General features: G+C 36.5%; 1 protein-coding gene and 1 pseudogene across 2 annotated transcripts in view; one reads left to right on the top strand and one right to left on the bottom strand.

The window, feature by feature from the left end:
- Window positions 1-17,485, top strand: part of LOC142504028 (small nuclear ribonucleoprotein F pseudogene) — a 30,016-nt pseudogene extending 12,531 nt beyond the window's left edge.
- Window positions 1-18,501, bottom strand: part of PRRX1 (paired related homeobox 1) — a 97,174-nt gene that overhangs the window by 78,230 nt on the left and 443 nt on the right. For both annotated transcript variants that reach the window (XM_075616835.1, XM_075616837.1), the window contains exon 1: window positions 17,939-18,501. This exon is cut by the window's right edge. In XM_075616835.1, coding sequence (XP_075472950.1) covers window positions 17,939-18,188 — 250 coding nt within the window. In that variant the 5' untranslated portion in view covers window positions 18,189-18,501. The remainder of the gene's footprint in view (window positions 1-17,938) is intronic.

Below are 18,501 nucleotides of genomic sequence, written 5' to 3'. Positions count from 1 at the left end.
AAGTTTTTCAGTGTATCTGTTATTGAATATCTTCCTCTGATATATGCAAACAGTGCCGTAAACTGTATGGGGTGTTCACTGTGACAAGTTATACCTAAGCTTGCAGTCACTCCCATCAAGACACTGAAATAGGGCGTTTGCAGTGTCTTGATGGGTGTAACACAACAGTTTTGCATGATATTACAACTCTCTCTCTCTCTCGTCATTGGAAGAGAACAACTCGTGATCCCTAACGAAATGTGACATTTATCCAATGCCAATGGAATGTACAGTAGTTTGGACGTTGCGCTTTTGCAAATAATTAGCTTTGAGGGTACCATGTTAATTCAAGGAACATACCACCAGTTCCTGTCCTAGGTAACGGGACATTATGCGCTTTGATTTAACAGACCTTTGTGGATATGGGCCCACAAAGTAGAATTGGTTAAGGCTTTTGCTACCATAGGGGCCAGCAATGCAAAGTTTTCACAGTGTTACAGTCCTCTAAGGCAGCTAAGGATTCATTGAGAATACTTGGGGATTTCAAGGCAGACTTCCTCTAGTTAGGGATATGGGAACAGCATTGTAACATATCCACTTATTAAATCACATCTGCTTCCAATCCTCTGTTCCACGCAATAAATAAAGTTGCTGTATTGTTTGAATACACAGGGTAAATAATTAATTTCCTCATTATGGGCCATTTAGCCATTCTTTACATAAATCCAAATGTATTAACAGCTTGAAATTGCAAATTGCACCAGAAAAATAGAGATTGGCTAATAATATTTATACTATTTTGACACAATGGGTAAAGACCAATGTGGGGGAATTCACTAAAGGTTGATAAATAATAAAATGAGTATGCAAGTGAGGAATTACCAACTAATTAGTTATTCACATGTTATTCCCTATAACTCAGATACCTGCAATATTGGGCTACTTGGCTAATGTTGCGTACTGTATGTACTTAATGACCACTATGTGCAAACTCAAGACAAGACCATCCAGCGTAGAATAGGTGATAAAAACTCATAATATCAGGATTTTAGAACATATATGGGGTGTGTGACCCCATGTGGTTCAAACCAGGACTAGCTGGCCACTTGGGTTACTAAAGGCTTAATATTTGCACATATAAATATGATGCTTTTTGTGTTATATTTGTTGGGTGTTCGTGTTGTATGTTAACCCCATTGGTGCCTGAACGCATTCATTTGCAATGCTTTGGTAGCCTCAGACATCAAAGGAGTTAATATACCAACAATGCATTACAGTGTGTAAGATAGATATCCTACACAAGAGCCCTCATCTTGCACTCATGACAAAATAGGAAGGAACCATTTTTTCTTGCTGACGTAATGGTCAGGGAATACAGATATTCCTAATACTTTAAGGAGGCATTCCAAAGAATATATATTTTTATTATTATAAACACCAAACTATATATATGGTATTAATTGTCTCTCACTAATACAAATGAAGAAAACTAATTTATTGATATAAAATACCATTGTGACACTTTAGTAATGGTCTATCAATAAATTGTGTTTATTGTGTCTGGTATTAAATCCAATATAGCTAAGCAATAGCTTTTCACTCTAAACAGAAAGTTGCATATGCTACAATTTACAGCATGACATATTATACCATTTAACCAGATGAATGCCAATATAGTAGAGGTATCCAAAAATATTTAGTTATAGGTTAGGTCAGGTGTGCGCAAACTGGGGGGGCGCAAGATTTTTTGGCTCTACACCCAAGGCATTTAAATTAATAACACAAAGCCCAGCACACACTGTCTTTAGATGATAGAACAAATGAAAAGGGATAATGCCAAGAAGAAATTTAATGACATATAATATGTAACACAAACCACCAGTATAAGAACCACACCCACTACATCAAAAACTGATAACATGCAATAATAAAACAGGCAAAAACAGAGGGGTACTGTTCTATTGGAGAGAGGGGAAACGGACCTGACGAAGGGGTGTTCCCCGAAACGTTACGTTGCCCATCTGCTGCTTCCCCATTGTTTGTATCCACCTATGTGTTGTCTTGACCCTACTGTGGTTGTACCTTATTCACTGCCCTCTCCCCCCTCCATTATTCCCTCTGTTTTTGCCTGTTTTATTATTGCATGTTATCAATTTTTGATGTAGTGGGTGTGGTTGTTATACTGGTGGTTTGTGTTACATATTAAATGTCATTACATTTCTTCTTGGCATTATCCCTTTTCATTTGTTCTATTATCTAAAGACAGCGTGTGCTGGGCTTTGTGTTATTTATATTGTATATTGGAGGTATTGGGTCCTCCGTAGTCCGTTGCACCATGCAAATATTCTTGTGCCTTCTAGTGTGTGCTGTATATCATTGTTCTGTTCTGCATTTAAATCAATGTCAGGGGATCGCATGAGGCCTCTGCAACTTCACTTACCTTGTCTTCGGTGACGCGTTGGTCCCTGCGGCATCATTTGACGCCAAAAGCAAGAGACAAGGTAAGTGAGGGGGGCGCGAGCAGGGAGGGAAGCCGCAGGGAAAGATTGGGCACCACTGGGTTAGGTAATTGTCAGATGAGAAAATACTGTAGTGAAAAGACATATATCTCTGAAGCACAGTCTCACCTCATAGTCAGGAAATATATTCGTTTTATTCAGTATAATGTTCTATCTCAATTGACACTAATGTCTTGTAGTAGTAATATCCACATAGATGGATCACATATGCATCATTAAAATCCCGACGCACGTTTCGTGTGGTTGCCCACACTTCGTCAGGGGGGATGAGTCAAGTGCGCAGTGTCTCCACATCTTTAAATACCCTGTATGGCAGGAGCATCTATCCAGATGCACCAATCCCACAGGTTCCTAGCTTATTGCTCACAGCTGATGAATAACCAGCGGAACAGTCTGAGCAAGACGCATTGTCCAGGTATAGCTGACAGTCTGAATCCTCATAGCCCACAAAAAAACTCCCATAATTGTCTAAGCAGTTAAAAAGAGAGGTTCTACGTTTTAGCCAGGAATTGTCTTATTTAGGAAATGGACCAAGGGAAAAAAGGAGTTAAACCATTTTCTGCCCTATGGGTTTGCAAGAAATCCTATTACATAACCATTTAGTAGAGGAATATATCTCCCATCCTACCACACAATTGTTTTTTTATTTTAGCATGCTCTTGTATAGCGCTGCTAGATTTACAGAGACATTTTGCAGGCACAGGTCCCTGCTCCGGGCACAGGGAGATAAAGTGACTTGCCCAAGGTCACAAGGAGCCGACACCAGGAACTGAACCAGGTTCCCCTGCTCCAAACTCAATGCCAGTCAGTGTCTTTACTCACTGAGCCACTCCTTCTCCCCGATTAACACTGATTTCCATGTGTTAACGCTTATTTGGAGTGCTAGTTTTGTTATTTACCACAGTTACCACAATTTCAAGATGCAAATTAGTTGAATATCACAACCCATTTATTTACTATATATTTCGGAAAGGTGTCTGTCTGTTTGCATGCATTTGCACAGCTCTTAAGATATCGTAACCACATTTTGCATGATGGTTCCTGAGATAGCGGACTCAACCTTTCAAAATTGCAATGTTTTTAACCAAATTCGGAAGGCAGGCCGAGTGCACTGCACCGAGCTCGTGGTTACAGAGACCCCGCGCTATTCCCAACAACAATTAAACTGAATTTCAGGGGAGAGGGCCTCTGTAACTCTCTTACCTTCTCCTGCACGATCTCTTGCTGTCAGTATCCCTCCTCGTGGCACTGCAACGTCAAATGGCGTCGTGTTGCAATGACAATGGGACGCCAAATGATGGTGATTTAGCAACAGATCCCTAAGGAGAAGGTAAGAGGCCCCGCACCGCTGTCCTGCACCACGCCCCACAATTTTCGCAGCTGGCCAGGTCGGCAGGATTGTATTGTATTAAACAGGGCCGGTGCTACCACTACACGACTTAGGCTCTTTTTATTACCATAAATATATAGACTTAAACACAGACATACCATAAACACACACAAATACGTATACATATATTTTAAATTAAAAAAATTTTTAAAGGGTGTGTAAGCAAACTCTTCAAAAGTCTGGAAATTTTGAAGTTAAGGTGACATGCGACATTAACTCCCCCACAACGCTTTACCGATGTCATCATACATGACGTCACATATGACATGAGCAATGACATAACTGATGACATCACAAGTGACTTGATCCCAGCATATCAGAGAGGGAGAAGACATATTCGTACCAAAAATCCCCCTTATCCTTACCGACATTCCTTTCTAATTCCAACGACTTCAGTTTCCAGTAAAGCTTGCGTTTGCAATGTCAATTAATAAATCTCAAGGGCAGTCACTTAAAGTAATTGGACTGAGTTTAGAAAATGGCCAAAGGGTTTAACAAAAGGACCCTTTTTCAAGAGAATATATATGTATTTCACTGTGTATTTTTGTCATACTGGATGTTGCTTTGGGCATTTTTGTTTTTTGTTGTATACATTTGGCCAGGCTCACTAGCACTCCTTTAGACACTTGTATACATATATATATATTATTTGGTATGTGTTAGGGCTCCTGGAGCTTGCTGAGATTGTGTGTTAGAAAATCCATGTTTTGCACATGATCAAAGTTATGTTGGATGCTCCAGAGTGGGAAATTGACAAAAAATGTATGTTTTTGCGTCTGATGGAAAAAAATAAAATATAGTTTACCCAACAGCATTATTAGAATAAAAATACATCAACATTGTTTCATTAGGAAACGAAAAAATAAAATTCTCCATTTATAAATCTCAGTATTTTTTGGTTTTTAAGAATTTCCAAGCAACACTGGGTATTTTCAGCTAGTGAATATATCATTCTACAAATGATTTCTGCAATACCTTTTATATTTATAAAACATTTAACACAGTAATGTTGACCTTTTGTGAATCTAGCCCCATGTAGGCTGAAACATATATGTATTTCTTTTTTTATTTGTATTATTTTATTTGAAGAACCAAAATTGTAAATTGTAGTTAGCACATTTCAATCAGTTTATTTTAATTCCCCCTGGCTTTTTAACTTGTTTCTGCTATGTTACATAGATACATAGGTATAAAAAAAAGTACATAGTAAGCCTAGAAAATATGAGAATATAAATGTATTCCCCGAGAACGTTGTTAAAACGTATATATACTGTATATATATATATTAATTTAAAGCATGCTGGCAGTATTTAAACACATGGGGTTTCTGTTAAGCCCTGCAAGGATGTTGTTTGTTATAGGAATCATTTTCACTGCCATTCACTGTTGATGCCTGTAGCTTGTATAACGAGAGAAAGCTGGCTATTATAATTATAACAACTGTTTATCTATTAAAGTCACATTTTAACTTTGATTATGTTATTGAAAACACATGATCTGAAATAAGTCGCATATGGAGAAAAAAATAGTTACGAATGATAAATCTAGTAATTAATGATGCATTCCAACTTACCAACATATATTGGATGCCCCATCAAGACAAATCCATGCCAAGCATTCACATTGTTTTTTGTTTCTGGGTTTTCTATGTTAATATAGATACATAGGGGATGAAGGAGTGGCTCAACGAGTAAAGGCCCTGACTCCGGAAATGATGACACTGTCCTTGAAGCATCAAGTATCAGCTCCTAATGTTCTTGCTCTCGGGTACCAAACATAGGGGCACATGCATCAAGTGCAAATACTGTTATCTCACCCGTTCCAGTGTTAACTCCCATTGACACGAATAAAAAACACTGGAACGGGTACGATTATCCACACCAGCACTTGATGTATGTGTCCCATAGATTGTAAGGTTGTCCCGGGACGGGGGCTGTGTATTTAAAATTCTGCTGTGTACCATGTGCTACTGTATATAGTCAAATGCTTTGAGTCCCATTGGGAGAAAAGTGCTATATGAACTAAAGTTGTTGCTGTTATACATATCTTAATAAAATATAAAACACATACTGTTCCACGCTTTGGAACAATCTGCCTCGTACACTTCGAGAGGCCCCCTCTCTGGAAATCTATAAAAATAACAGGCTCAAGACCTAACTGTTTACCCAGGCATTTAATTAATGAACCCCAATCTGTCCAGCATTTAATAATTACAGTGCCATCCCATCCTGTGTTGTATCTTTCCTTGTTTGGTCTATTTTATAACCTTAACTGTTTTCTTCTTTTTTTCCTTTATGGCACTGTAAAGCGCATTGAGTCCAATTGGGGACTTATTATTATTATTATTACAGTATTATTATTATTAATACTGGTATTTTGAGCAAAGAAAGCAGCGGCAGTTTCCAGAAATCTCATTTTAATATTATATTATTTTTTAACTTAAGAGGGGCTGCATTATTAAGTGATTTGTCACGTAACACAATTAAAAGTTGGCTTGTTGCAAATGGTACGGAATTGGGAATAAAATCTGTTTCTCACACAATAAATACTGAATAACGTTTTAACCCATCGAGTGCTAAGGGTTAAAAATCAGACGAAGCATTGGAACGCAAACACATTTATAAAGTGGACTTTTTGTGGCCCATTTTTGTGGAATTTTAGATGGCTTGCAAACGTATGTTTAAGTGGGCCAAAAAACGAAAAATCAGAAAATGCCACAAAATTGTCCGCCAAGCTCAATTTGGCGTAAACCCTAAAAAGTCTGTTAAAAGCGCAGAATGAAGTTGCTATGTATGAACCCACAGTTGTATTTGATGCAGCATGGATCTTCCATGATATATTGTAGGTTACCAAAAATGAATTATTTTCATAATATGGCTATTATAAATAATATTACACTAATAATTTATATTTACTTAGACGAGATATAAATAAAAGAAACACACATCATTCTCTTTTCATTTCAATTGTATCAATGAGATAGTCAAACATGACTTAATGTGTCCAAAATAATTTACACCACCAAATTATACGTGATACGTATGAAGCCTTCATAATTGCCATGCACATTTTATGACTTTTAATATTAGTTTTTGGCAATGAAATGTTGGCACACAAAAATAATAATACGTACTGCAGGCCAACATGTCTTGTATGGGTTTGTAGAAAACCAGCAACAGGTCAAAGAAGGTGTGACCTGGTGACACTGACTGTAAACTATGACACTGAGTTTGAATCAGGGGAACCTGTGACCTTGGGCAAGTCACTTTATCTCCCTGTGCTTCAGGTACCAGAACATAGATTGTAAATTCATCTGGGCAGGTACTGTGTCTGTAACAATCCTATGTGCTACTCTATGCTGTAATTGCGAAGTGCTTTGAGCCCCATTGGGAGAAAATGCTCTATGAAATAAAGTTATTAAATAAGTGTACGCCTCATAGTACCATTGAAATAATCTCCAACATGATGCTTTCATTTACGCAAAGAACCACTGATCACATTGTAGAGCAGACAGCTTATTGTTTGTCCTGGTTGAGCCATCCAGAAATTAGGTCTAGCTGCTAATAGCCCCCAGAGTACTGTTAGAGACGGTTTCTCAGAAACAGTCAAAGCAAATGTAAGTTAATGATCATGTAGAGATCATGATATACACAGAATGTTGCAGGCACAATGTGTCCCTTTACCAAATTGCTGACAGCCTAATATTTGCTGCCTGAGGCCAAGAAAGAGAAGGTGAGTTTGCTAAAGCCACAAGGAGCTGACTAGCTGACTCTGGGATTTGCACACAGAAGACAGTTTAAAGATTGTGACATTACCATTGAGCCCTTCATCTCTATTTATAACCTTTCAATGGCAAACTAATATTACAAGAGCAATGTATGTTTTGAGGTCCACCAAAGTCCCTTGTTATTGTTAAATACCTTAACTCTAAGTTGCTATTTTTTACTTAGTGGTCTATGGGGATGATGGATCAAACGGAAAGAAAAAAACACCTTTAAAGACAATACCATATAAATAACCCAGCATCCTAAACAAATCCAGTAACAAGTTATCATGTACAAGGTTATAGGGCCCATGTAGAAAATGCTTACAACCTAAAGCAAGGGGCTCAACTCCAGTCCTCAAGGCACCCCCCGCCCTCCCCCAACAGGTCAGGTTTTCAGGATATCCCAGCTTCAGCACAGGTGGTTCAATCTGGGATATACTGAAAACCTGACCTGTTGGGGGGTCTTGAGGACTGGAGTTATCAAATGAGTTATTGGTGAAAGGCTCCAGGATGCAAACTATGCCAATACCACCATAAAAAAAGCCCCTATTACCTTCAATTGAATGTTTTCCTCTATATAAGCTGGGGGAGGAGGAGGTGGAGGAGAGGGAAGGTTGCACCAGTTTTGCAGCTAATTAGAGACTATAAAGGGGTTATTTATCAAAGTCTCCGAGCTGCAAAAGTGGTGCAAACCAGACCAAAGGAGGAAAAGATTTCCTGCAAATTGAAATTGAATGCAAATCATTTTCTGTGAGAGATATACTGCAGTTTTGACCCTTGCTTTGCACCACATTTAGTGACTTGGATAAATAGCCCCCTACGTAACTACCAATTCTCATTATTTATCAGTCTCCTGACTGCAAAAACTAAGAGAAGAAGCAGCACCAAATCTAAGAGACAAAACGAACTCCCTTTTATCTATAGGACTTCGGGAGAAGAAGAATCTGGAGCTATTTCTGCTCTGCTCCCTGAGACTGGAGTTTATTTACTAACGTCTCCTGAGTGTAAAACCAGTTTAAATAAAACACCATAGACTGTATATAAAAGGAAAGGAATCCCATATAAAGCAATGGGGGAGGGGAAGGAAAGGGGGAGAGGAAGGAAGGAAGGAAGGAAGGAAGGAAGGAAGGAAGGAAGGGAGGGAGGGAGGAAGGAAGGAAGGAAAGAAGGAAGGAAGGAAGGAAGGAAGGAAGGAAGGAAGGGAGGAAGGGAGGAAGGGAGGGAGGGAGGGAGGGAGGGAGGGAGGGAGGGAGGGAGGGAGGGAGGGAGGGAGGGAGGGAGGGAGGGAGGAAGGAAGGAAAGAAGGAAGGGAGGAAGGGAGGAAGGGAGGAAGGGAGGAAGGGAGGAAGGGGGAAGGGGGGGAGGGGGGAAGGAGGGAGGGGGGAAGGGAGGAAGGAAGGGATTATTTGATAAATTTGGGGAGATTATTTTACACTGACTTTACCCCAGGTTTGCACCTACTTTAATACCTAACCCCCAATGTGCCTAACATATTCTATTTAGGCCCAGAAATATTACAGACTACAAATAATTCAAAAAGGACCCCTGTGCCTACTTTCTGTGGGTTATATCAAAAAGTGAGATACATATTTGAGCGCCTTACATTTTAGGACAGGCAATAAAATGTAAAATATTGCAGACTGCTCTGGAGCCTGGGTTTCTGAAGGCAGGGGAAAATGGCTGGGTTTTAAAATGGATTTATTACAGGAAAAAGGTTATCACTCAATGCAAAGTATCCATGTCATCTTTATGAATCTGTAAAAAAAAAAGGTTCCTTATGCTCCACTATTTCTACCTCCACCCCCAAATACCTACATGATTAATCCCACATAAGGATGATCCCTTTAACCTGCCATCATGACTAATCGATTTATTTAATACTGATAGGCTTTGCTTCCACTAACAAGCAGCTTCTCTTTGGGGACAGCGTAGTCCACATTTGAAACCTATGCCACTAATTGACTGGTCTACATTTTTTTTATGACTACATGTGTTTTGCACAAAGCAGTTATTAGGACAATCTGGCTCCACTAATTTAGAGTTATATGGTGTGGTAGACATTCTAATTTTATGGGGTTGAGAAAAAAAACTCAGATCAAGAGAGATCATTATATTTGAATCAAATAATTTCACAGGCTGCTTCAGATCTTTGCCATTGTATTACGTCTTAATTGGACATTACAGGGATCTGGTTACCAGAAATGATTCACTTCTTTGGGGGTGGGTGTCAAAGGACCCCTTAGCCATGGATTGTTTAATTGGTAACCAAACGGGTACCCTATTGCCATCATAAGGGATGTACTAGTAAACAACATAGGAATGTGTTTTGAAAGATCCAAAAGGTCAATACGGCACTTTATTTGTGTCTAGTTTATAATCTACAGTTATTGATAGACGATATGCGAATAAAAATGTGTTCATACAAATTAAATCATGCTTTAGTTTTCATTTAAGTTTACAAAAAAAATGCCATGTGTATTTTATTATAATCGTTGATGACTAATAAATCTGGTATTGTAATGTATTCAAAATATGAATATTATTATTGGATAATAGAATTATAAATAATTGACAACACTTACATATGTATAGCATTAGGTGCTTTAAACATTACATATGTCGTCGTAACTTTATTATTAAATACTGGAAAACGCTCATATCTTTAGTATTAAATAATGTCAAATCTATCATATGTTTAGTAATAAATTCTTAAAACACTATAATATATTTAGTATTAAATACAGAAAACACTATCCTATACTTGGTGCAAATTCCATAAATCACTATTATATATTGAGTACTAAGTAGGTAAAATACTAAAATGTTGGAAAATAGTCATTGAAAACGTAATGCTGAAAAATACTTACCATCTCTTTACTTGTAAACAGGTGGAAACATCTTATATCTCTAAATACTGAAAAAGTACTGTATATCCATAGTATTAAATAATTTAATATATATATATTTTTTAAATATCAAAATATGAGTTCTACAATTTAGGTTGTCGCCAGTATTATTATATAAAACAGATTGGAAGGTGCCAGTGAAGGACACTGGAGTTTTAAATGACTTAGAAATGCATTAATCATAACATGATAAATTGAAATGTTAACATTATTAGCACAATATGTAAAAAAAAAAATTCCCTTGTCCCCAAGAACTTACAATGTTAATGTTCTGATGACTAGAAGGTTGAACTTGTGTAAATTGTCTCATGTTGCAAAGAAAAATGTACATGGGTATTAGTATTTTACATGATATTCAATCTGGTTTCCAAGTTATAATATAATGCTTTGTGCAGTTCTGTATAATGTCTGACAGATTTTAATTACTAAACCATATTTTAAAATATGCACCATGTTTCAAGGTGGGACCAGCTGATTTCCATAAACAATATTGACTTCATTTATTACAAAAAAAACACACACACACACACACATACAATATATATATTATATATATATGTATATATATGTATATGTATATATATATTATATATATATATGTATATATATATGTATATGTATATATATATATATAATGCTATATTCTTTCAGATTTGATGCATAAATCAGTGAAGGGTTATGGCCCTATAAACTTCGCATTATAGGGACATGTCCCTTTCCTGATTTATGCATGAAATCTGAAAGGATATATCAAAATATGTATTACAGCAAATGCATGTAAAACAATCTTCTTAGTTCATTACAGTTATCACAACCTACCACACATTCTACAATGTAAGATTCAATTGTGAATTAAGTTCTTTTTGCATCCATAAAGATTAGTGCAGTATATGATTTAAAGGGGATTTGCTCTTAAAACAGCCAATAATCATACCCTTTGAGTGCTGTTCCGGTGGCATTTATAACTATATAGAAGAAAATGAAAATGATGGAAATTATGGAAATTATCATTAAATCGGAATTCTCTATGAAAGTAATTCGCTGTGTTCCCATTGAAATAAATGTGTATGATATACGTGTGATGTTTCTAACTCTGGATATGTATGTAGTTCAGTGGGACATCATTTTTTTTTTTTTGCTGCTCCACAAATCTAAATGTTACTGAACAAATAGTTTTAATGACTTTTTTTTGTTTATATATTCAGGTGGATTTAATAAACGACCCTAATGTTTTACGGTCAGGTAATGCATGTGCAGCAGATTAAAAAGATAAATGACCAAGATTAATGGATTGAATATGGTGTCAAACATTTCCCCAGTTGCAAGCACAGAATGTCCCCACACCTCATATTTCACAGAAATATGAAGAAATCATCAGATCTCAGATTAATTAGTAGTCAAATTGAACTTGAAATCGTTGCCAAATTGCTAAGTGCTTAATGCATTTTGCTTGTAATCGTTTTTTGACGGATTTTTTGTGTTTTTATATTTTATATTCCAAGGCAAAAGTCGGTATTGTTCAGTTAAAAGGTTTGACAACATTGTGTGTGCGTGGTGTGTGTGTGTGTGTGTGTGTGTGTGTGTGTGTGTGTGTGTGTGTGTGTGTGTGTGTGTGTGTGTGTGTGTGTGTGTGTGTGTGTGTGTGTGTGTGTGTGTGTGTGTGTGTGTGTGTGTGTGTATATATATATGTATATATATACAGGAGTTAGAAATAAAATAGAAATAGTATTGCCACTGTATGACCTGTGAATGTGCTCACGTAAGTGGTATTTTTATTAGTCATTATAAAATAGAAATCTAAACACATATTGATACAGTAATGTAGGTAGAGATATATCGCAAAATATATAAACTAAGTTAAGTGCATTATGCATTGGTTGACTTTTAACAGTGATCATTCCTTGGTTTGTTTTATGCTAACAACTAATTGTCTTGTCAGATACTTATTACACCCTCTTCACTAGATATACAATTGTAATCCTCTGGGAAGGGCAAAAGTAACCAATATTAAATGAATTAGAGGTGTCTGCAAGAGTGATTCATGTTTTAAACTGAACTTATTTTGTCATATATGTCACTATATTGGGTCTACATACTGTATACATAAAGTAATAATAGACTAATTCTGCTATACTGTAGCTCCATTAAACTATTTTCCTATCACTATATCCCATGTACTTTTATGCAAGTATTAACTCTTTAACCATGCAGATAAAGTATGTACTTAATAAATATGTGCAGAATTCGCATGTTCATCTCATCAAAAGTATTACCACCTATTTAAAAAATCTGTATTTTTATTGTTTAATATGAAACCACTGCCAGAGTATACAGTATGATCGTCCAGAGCAATTTACCTGTGCTGCCTTTTTGTCAATGCAGCAATGCAGTATTGCACTGTATTTAGTAGGCTATAAAAGTACATTGCAGGCGGTGTGTTTTTAAATATGTTTTTTTTTTAAATAAAATGACGTCTTTTCTATCATCGTCCTTATTAACTCTCCTGTCTGGAGCTGCCGTTTGCTTTACAGTAATTTTTACATGGTTTAAAATATTTGTTTTTGCTTTCCCCCCCCCCCACTTTTTTTCACATTCACATTTTTTTGCATCTTTTTCACATTGAGCACTATTGAAAAAGTGCAAGATCTAAGCAGACAAACTCGTATTCCTGTTATCAGCTATCAACACACTGCCATTTGTACTCATAACTCTTAGATCGTAAGCTCTTCAGGGGCAGGGATTTCCTATTGTCTGATTTTGCTGCACTTGTTGTATTATTATAATTCCCTGTACTGTATTCTTTGTGAAGCGCTGCGTACAATTTTGGGCTATATAAATAAAGACATCCAATACAATACAATAGTTGTATCTTTTCTGCCCCAGATGTCCCTACTGCTAATTTAGCCTAAGGTCTCTCTGCCCTCATCTTTGGGTGCTTCCTCTCCATGCTCTCTCTTGGGCTCTATTGAACATCCAACAGCTCAACAGCATTGAATAATATTGGTTTGGTAGTGTAGTGTGGAAGGCAATCACCACGCTACCCTGAAACACTGATGCCAAATGTACTATTCCCCCCAATGAATTCAGATGTATGATTGCGATTCTGGAGCTAACAGTTACCTACATGTATTTGCTGTTAAAATGAAGCAAACAAGGAATAACATAAGCACGAGATTTATCAGCGCACACCAATCTCATTTTCCTTTACATTGATTTGTACTTTTTAAAATCTGCTGCATTATTTTTTTTATTCTGTCCAAATTTTACAGCGGAAAGATTTTGTTAATAAAAAAATAAATGCATCAGATGTGTCCAAAGGGAACATTTAAATGGGATTTTCCTTCTCTTCTGTCTCCTTTAATCTAGCTTACCCCTTTGAATAATAATTTACCTTATTTGAATTGTAGGATTTTAAATTAAAAAGGGTCAAGCGATTGGCATTATATATATATACAACCGCAATGATCTGCTACTCTTTCCCTACAACATGTTAATTCTGCAGGGGCATAACATCTCCCTATATTGGTTTGCCTAATTTCTTAATAGGAATGAACCAGTAGCTCATGGAATTGCATATATGTTCTGCACTATCATACAACTACTGACCATACTTGAAAGAATCATTGCACTGGAAGATGTCTCCTGTTTTCTTATTTTTTAAATACCATTTCTATATTTTATAAAAATGCGAATTCATAATAAAAAAATGAAGAAAGGAGTTTCTACTTTTCTGCACTTACAGCAGAAATAAAACTAGATCTCACGAAAAACTGTGCCTTTAAGATCTTTGCTACTAAACAGCAGTGAATTCTCTTGAAATCAGGCAGAAGCAACTTACCCTTGTAACATCTGGTATATATTGTAGAAATGCTACTTAAACAATACAACCTAAATTCATTCTCTACTTGCTTATATATAACACAGCACACTATTTAATGGTGTAGTTAGTCAAAATGTTCTGATTTTCTTTCATGGTACATTCTTGGAGCATCCAGTATTATTCTCAATTTTTCAAAGTGCTACAATATACTCAATGATTCAATATAGGCTGTTTGAAAGCCATGGATTTGCCTATGAAAGTCCCAATCATTTTTATTTATTGACTAGACTGCTTCACTTAGCTAAAAATCAGACGAAATGTTTTGAAAGCTCACAGATGTATTTTAAATCAATGACGAGAGAGAGAGAGAGAGGAGAGAGAGAGAGAGAGGAGAGAGAGAGAGAGAGAGAGAGAGAGGAGAGAGAGAGAGAGAGAGAGAGAGAGAGAAGAGAGAGAGAGAGAGAGAGAGAGAGAGAGAGAGAGAGAGAGAGAGAGAGAGAGAGAGAGAGAGAGAGAGAGAGAGAGAGAGAGAGAGAGAGAGAGAGAGAGGAGAGAGAGAGAGAGAGAGAGAGAGAGAGAGAGAGAGAGAGAGAGAGAGGTTTGAAAGTGTCCCATCTGAAATAAACTTTCTCAATTAGATGCATTTTGGTGCTATAAATTGTTTTTAACACTGGTTCAAGTTTACAGGAGGGCCCTGCTTTTAAAAAGGCAAAAGCAGTCACGTAAATTGTGTTTTATTGCAATTACCTTGTCTTTTGCCTAAATGAAGTTGAAAAGTTTTAATTACTTCCAGTGCTTTTGTCTTTATTTCAAAGTGATACCTCTGCCCTTTGCCTGGATAATTAGCAACTGTGTGTTTCAGTAGGAAACACTTCTCATTATAAGCCTCGAAAGCACATTCTGCACACTTTTATTACTCACTTCTACCCAAAAAATGTGTTATGGTGTTATATAGCTGTAATGTAAGACAGACAGTGTGATTATCTGCTGCCCCATATATTTATATACTATATTTTATCTTCTTGTACAATAAGTATGTATGTATGTATGTGTGTGTGTATATATATATATATATATATATATATATGTGTATATATATATATATACCATGCACTGTGACATAATTTACAAAGGTAAAATCGACTGTTGATTTTTTTATATTTATAGTATTTGTATTGTGACATACTGTATTTCATAGTATACACACAGGCACACACGTATATGTGTGTATATATATATATATATATATATATATATATATATATATATATATATATATATATTTATATATACACACATATACGTGTGTGTATACTATAAAATATGTCACAATACAAATACTATAAATATATTAAAAAAATCAACAGTTTATCAACCGAATATATATATATTTGCTAATACATACATTATTTCGTAATCTGTAGTATCATTCGTATTGTTATATAAATACATGTAGGTGATTCATATGTATACAGTATATTATAAAATCAACCATGTACTAAACACGTAAATATAGGTTAAAATACAGGTTTTTTTTCTACTATATGTAAAAGATAATATATGGGACACGTATCCTTGACCAGCAGTACTTGCAATCATATATGTTTTGCATTGAATATGTAAAAAAAATAATTCTACTTTAATTCTGATACTTACATTGATCTTATGTAATGATTCGCAGTATATCATGTTTTAATAATGTCATGTGCACAATATATTACACATTCGTGCTAATACAGTATAATGCTTGAAACACAGAAACAGAATCTGACGGCAGATAAGAATAATTTGGCCAATCTAGTGTACAATGTTACACTTTATCACACTTTGCATTTTATCTCTGAAACCCCCTAACGTAACTTGTAAGTAGTTACCCATAATAATCTATATTTCCCTTATTTTTGTCAGGTATAATTATTGTCCCAGTTTGGTGAACAAAATAACAGTACTTTTCCCATTCGGATTATAGGCAATGGCGAAAAAAATAATATTATATTTGTTTTTGTTTTTTTTCTTTTTCTACATCATTTTATCAATTATGTTGTAGTCATATTACCATTCTTGCACAATTAATATGGTTACTTCTTGGAAGTGTATTGGCACGAGGAAGGATATCGCAGTATATTTGCAGCAGAACTGACCAGATGTATCAAAAGAAAATAAATGCCATTGAAAGCAGTGATTATTACAGTCCTGTTTTGATACTTTCAAATAGGATTTTGATAAGCAGGCCTAAGATTAGGAAACTGTACATTCTCTTCTAAATTAAATTATGCCCATTAATAGCAGCAAATCTCCCATGGAAATTCCGATTTCAAGGCATTTATGCATGCAATTCCTAATTATGACAGGTCTGTGATTAGCCTGTGTAATTAACCTCGTGGATCATTCATCTCTCCCCTTTCTGAATGCTGTCAGGAGTTTCAGCCCTCTTCATCAGCGACCCAGTGCTAATGTGCCATTGCTGGTTTGCATTTTAGTGTTAATTACTCTTAAGACCTTACTTGGCCTTTTAATTGCCTGGTCCAGCTTCTGTCTCAGCCTATTATTATACCCCTGCCTTCTTCATTTTAAACTCTCAGTATCCCCTGCTCCTTCAGTTGTCAGGACTCATTCGTACCCAGTTAAAACTCACTACTTTCCACTTCTAATGGTAATTTAATGACTGTGGTTTGCTGCAGCGCTAATCTTACTTTTCCACCCAGGATTATTATCTTTCTAAAGGATTCCTTGCAGCGCAGCCTCAAGTCTCTTTACCTATACATACACGTGAATTGGGTGTCATTAGATTATCTGGTGGTTGCCTAACTCCTGGAGTGCACTTTTTCAGACAAAGAAATAAAGGAAGGCCCCGCGATTTACAAACTTGCTAAGTATTTGAGTAAAAATCATATGTTATTCCTGCTTCAATGATGACCGTCACAATTGATGTGACTTATTCTTAAAGGTTCTATATTCAAATGTACAATTGTCCTATCACTTGTTCTTTTAGACATGACACAGGATGACTTTCTTGTCAGTTTGACATTACACACCCTTGACCATACCAGCCCCTTAATCTTCTCCAGCACCTCCAAAGCATTTGTCCATAACAGGACCATTTAGTCACGTATTTATTGCTGAAAGAGTTTGATCCTCCAGGACTAAAGCCTAGATAGTAGACTATATGATATGTAATATACATACTGACTTCCATGACTGAAACTCCATTAAAAAGTGTTGTTTTTTTTACTCAAGGAATCAGTGGGACAACACGTCCATTAACTGCCAATGAGTGAGCACACCTTACAGTATCTAACACCAAATGAGTAATGCTGCCTTCCAGTAAATTGGACTTGGTCCTAATGAGCGAGACTGCCTTCCATTGAGTGCAGCTCACGCCTAATAAGAAGTGAAACTGCCTTCGAACTGAATCTCAATCCTAATTAGTGACACCCTCTTGTAGTTAGAGGCTCTTAATCAGGCACACTTTCTCCGTGTTAAACATAACAGCTATGCTTGACACAATTAATATGAGGCTTCCACACTCTTTCCTTATTCCTGGATGAGCACACTTACTTTCTTGTTGGGGAGTGTCACTTCCACTGGTCAGCCCGGGGGATTCCAGTAAACTCCTGCCGGCTTCCCCGGATGTCTCCTCGGCTTGAGCTCCCACCATTTCCCCGGCTTCCTCCAGATCCAACAGGTGACTCACCGAGAAGTTCTTTTTAGCCTGTAAATTGTCCAGGTTGGCTGTGATCGGACTCTCTAAGCGACTGGCTATGGAAGCCTGTCTGTCCATAACGTGGTGACCATAGCTTGAAGTCATGATGCCCCAACTCAAGCGTTCAAAAGAGTTTAAAAAAAAAAAAATCAAAATGTCAAAGACAAACAATTGACCCACCTCTTGGTATATCACAATAGATCTAGAAACCACCAGCCAGAAGTCCTTGCAACTAATTCCTGAAGCTTCAGCAATAATCCAGAAACAGCCCTTTGCCCAGACTCCAGAAGAAAAGTCTTCTCCCTGATTCAGCAGTTCAAAATCAGACAAACAGAGGAAAATTGCGTTTTTTCTTGTTTCTTTCAACCTTAATCCAACACAGCACTCAAGACAAATAGAAGAAAGTTGATTTCAGCCC

The sequence above is a fragment of the Ascaphus truei genome, chromosome 10 (assembly GCF_040206685.1).
Source record: "Ascaphus truei isolate aAscTru1 chromosome 10, aAscTru1.hap1, whole genome shotgun sequence".
Taxonomy (NCBI): domain Eukaryota; kingdom Metazoa; phylum Chordata; class Amphibia; order Anura; family Ascaphidae; genus Ascaphus; species Ascaphus truei.
The sequence above is the reverse complement of the archived record's forward strand: the minus strand, read 5'-3'. Positions and strand labels throughout refer to the sequence as shown.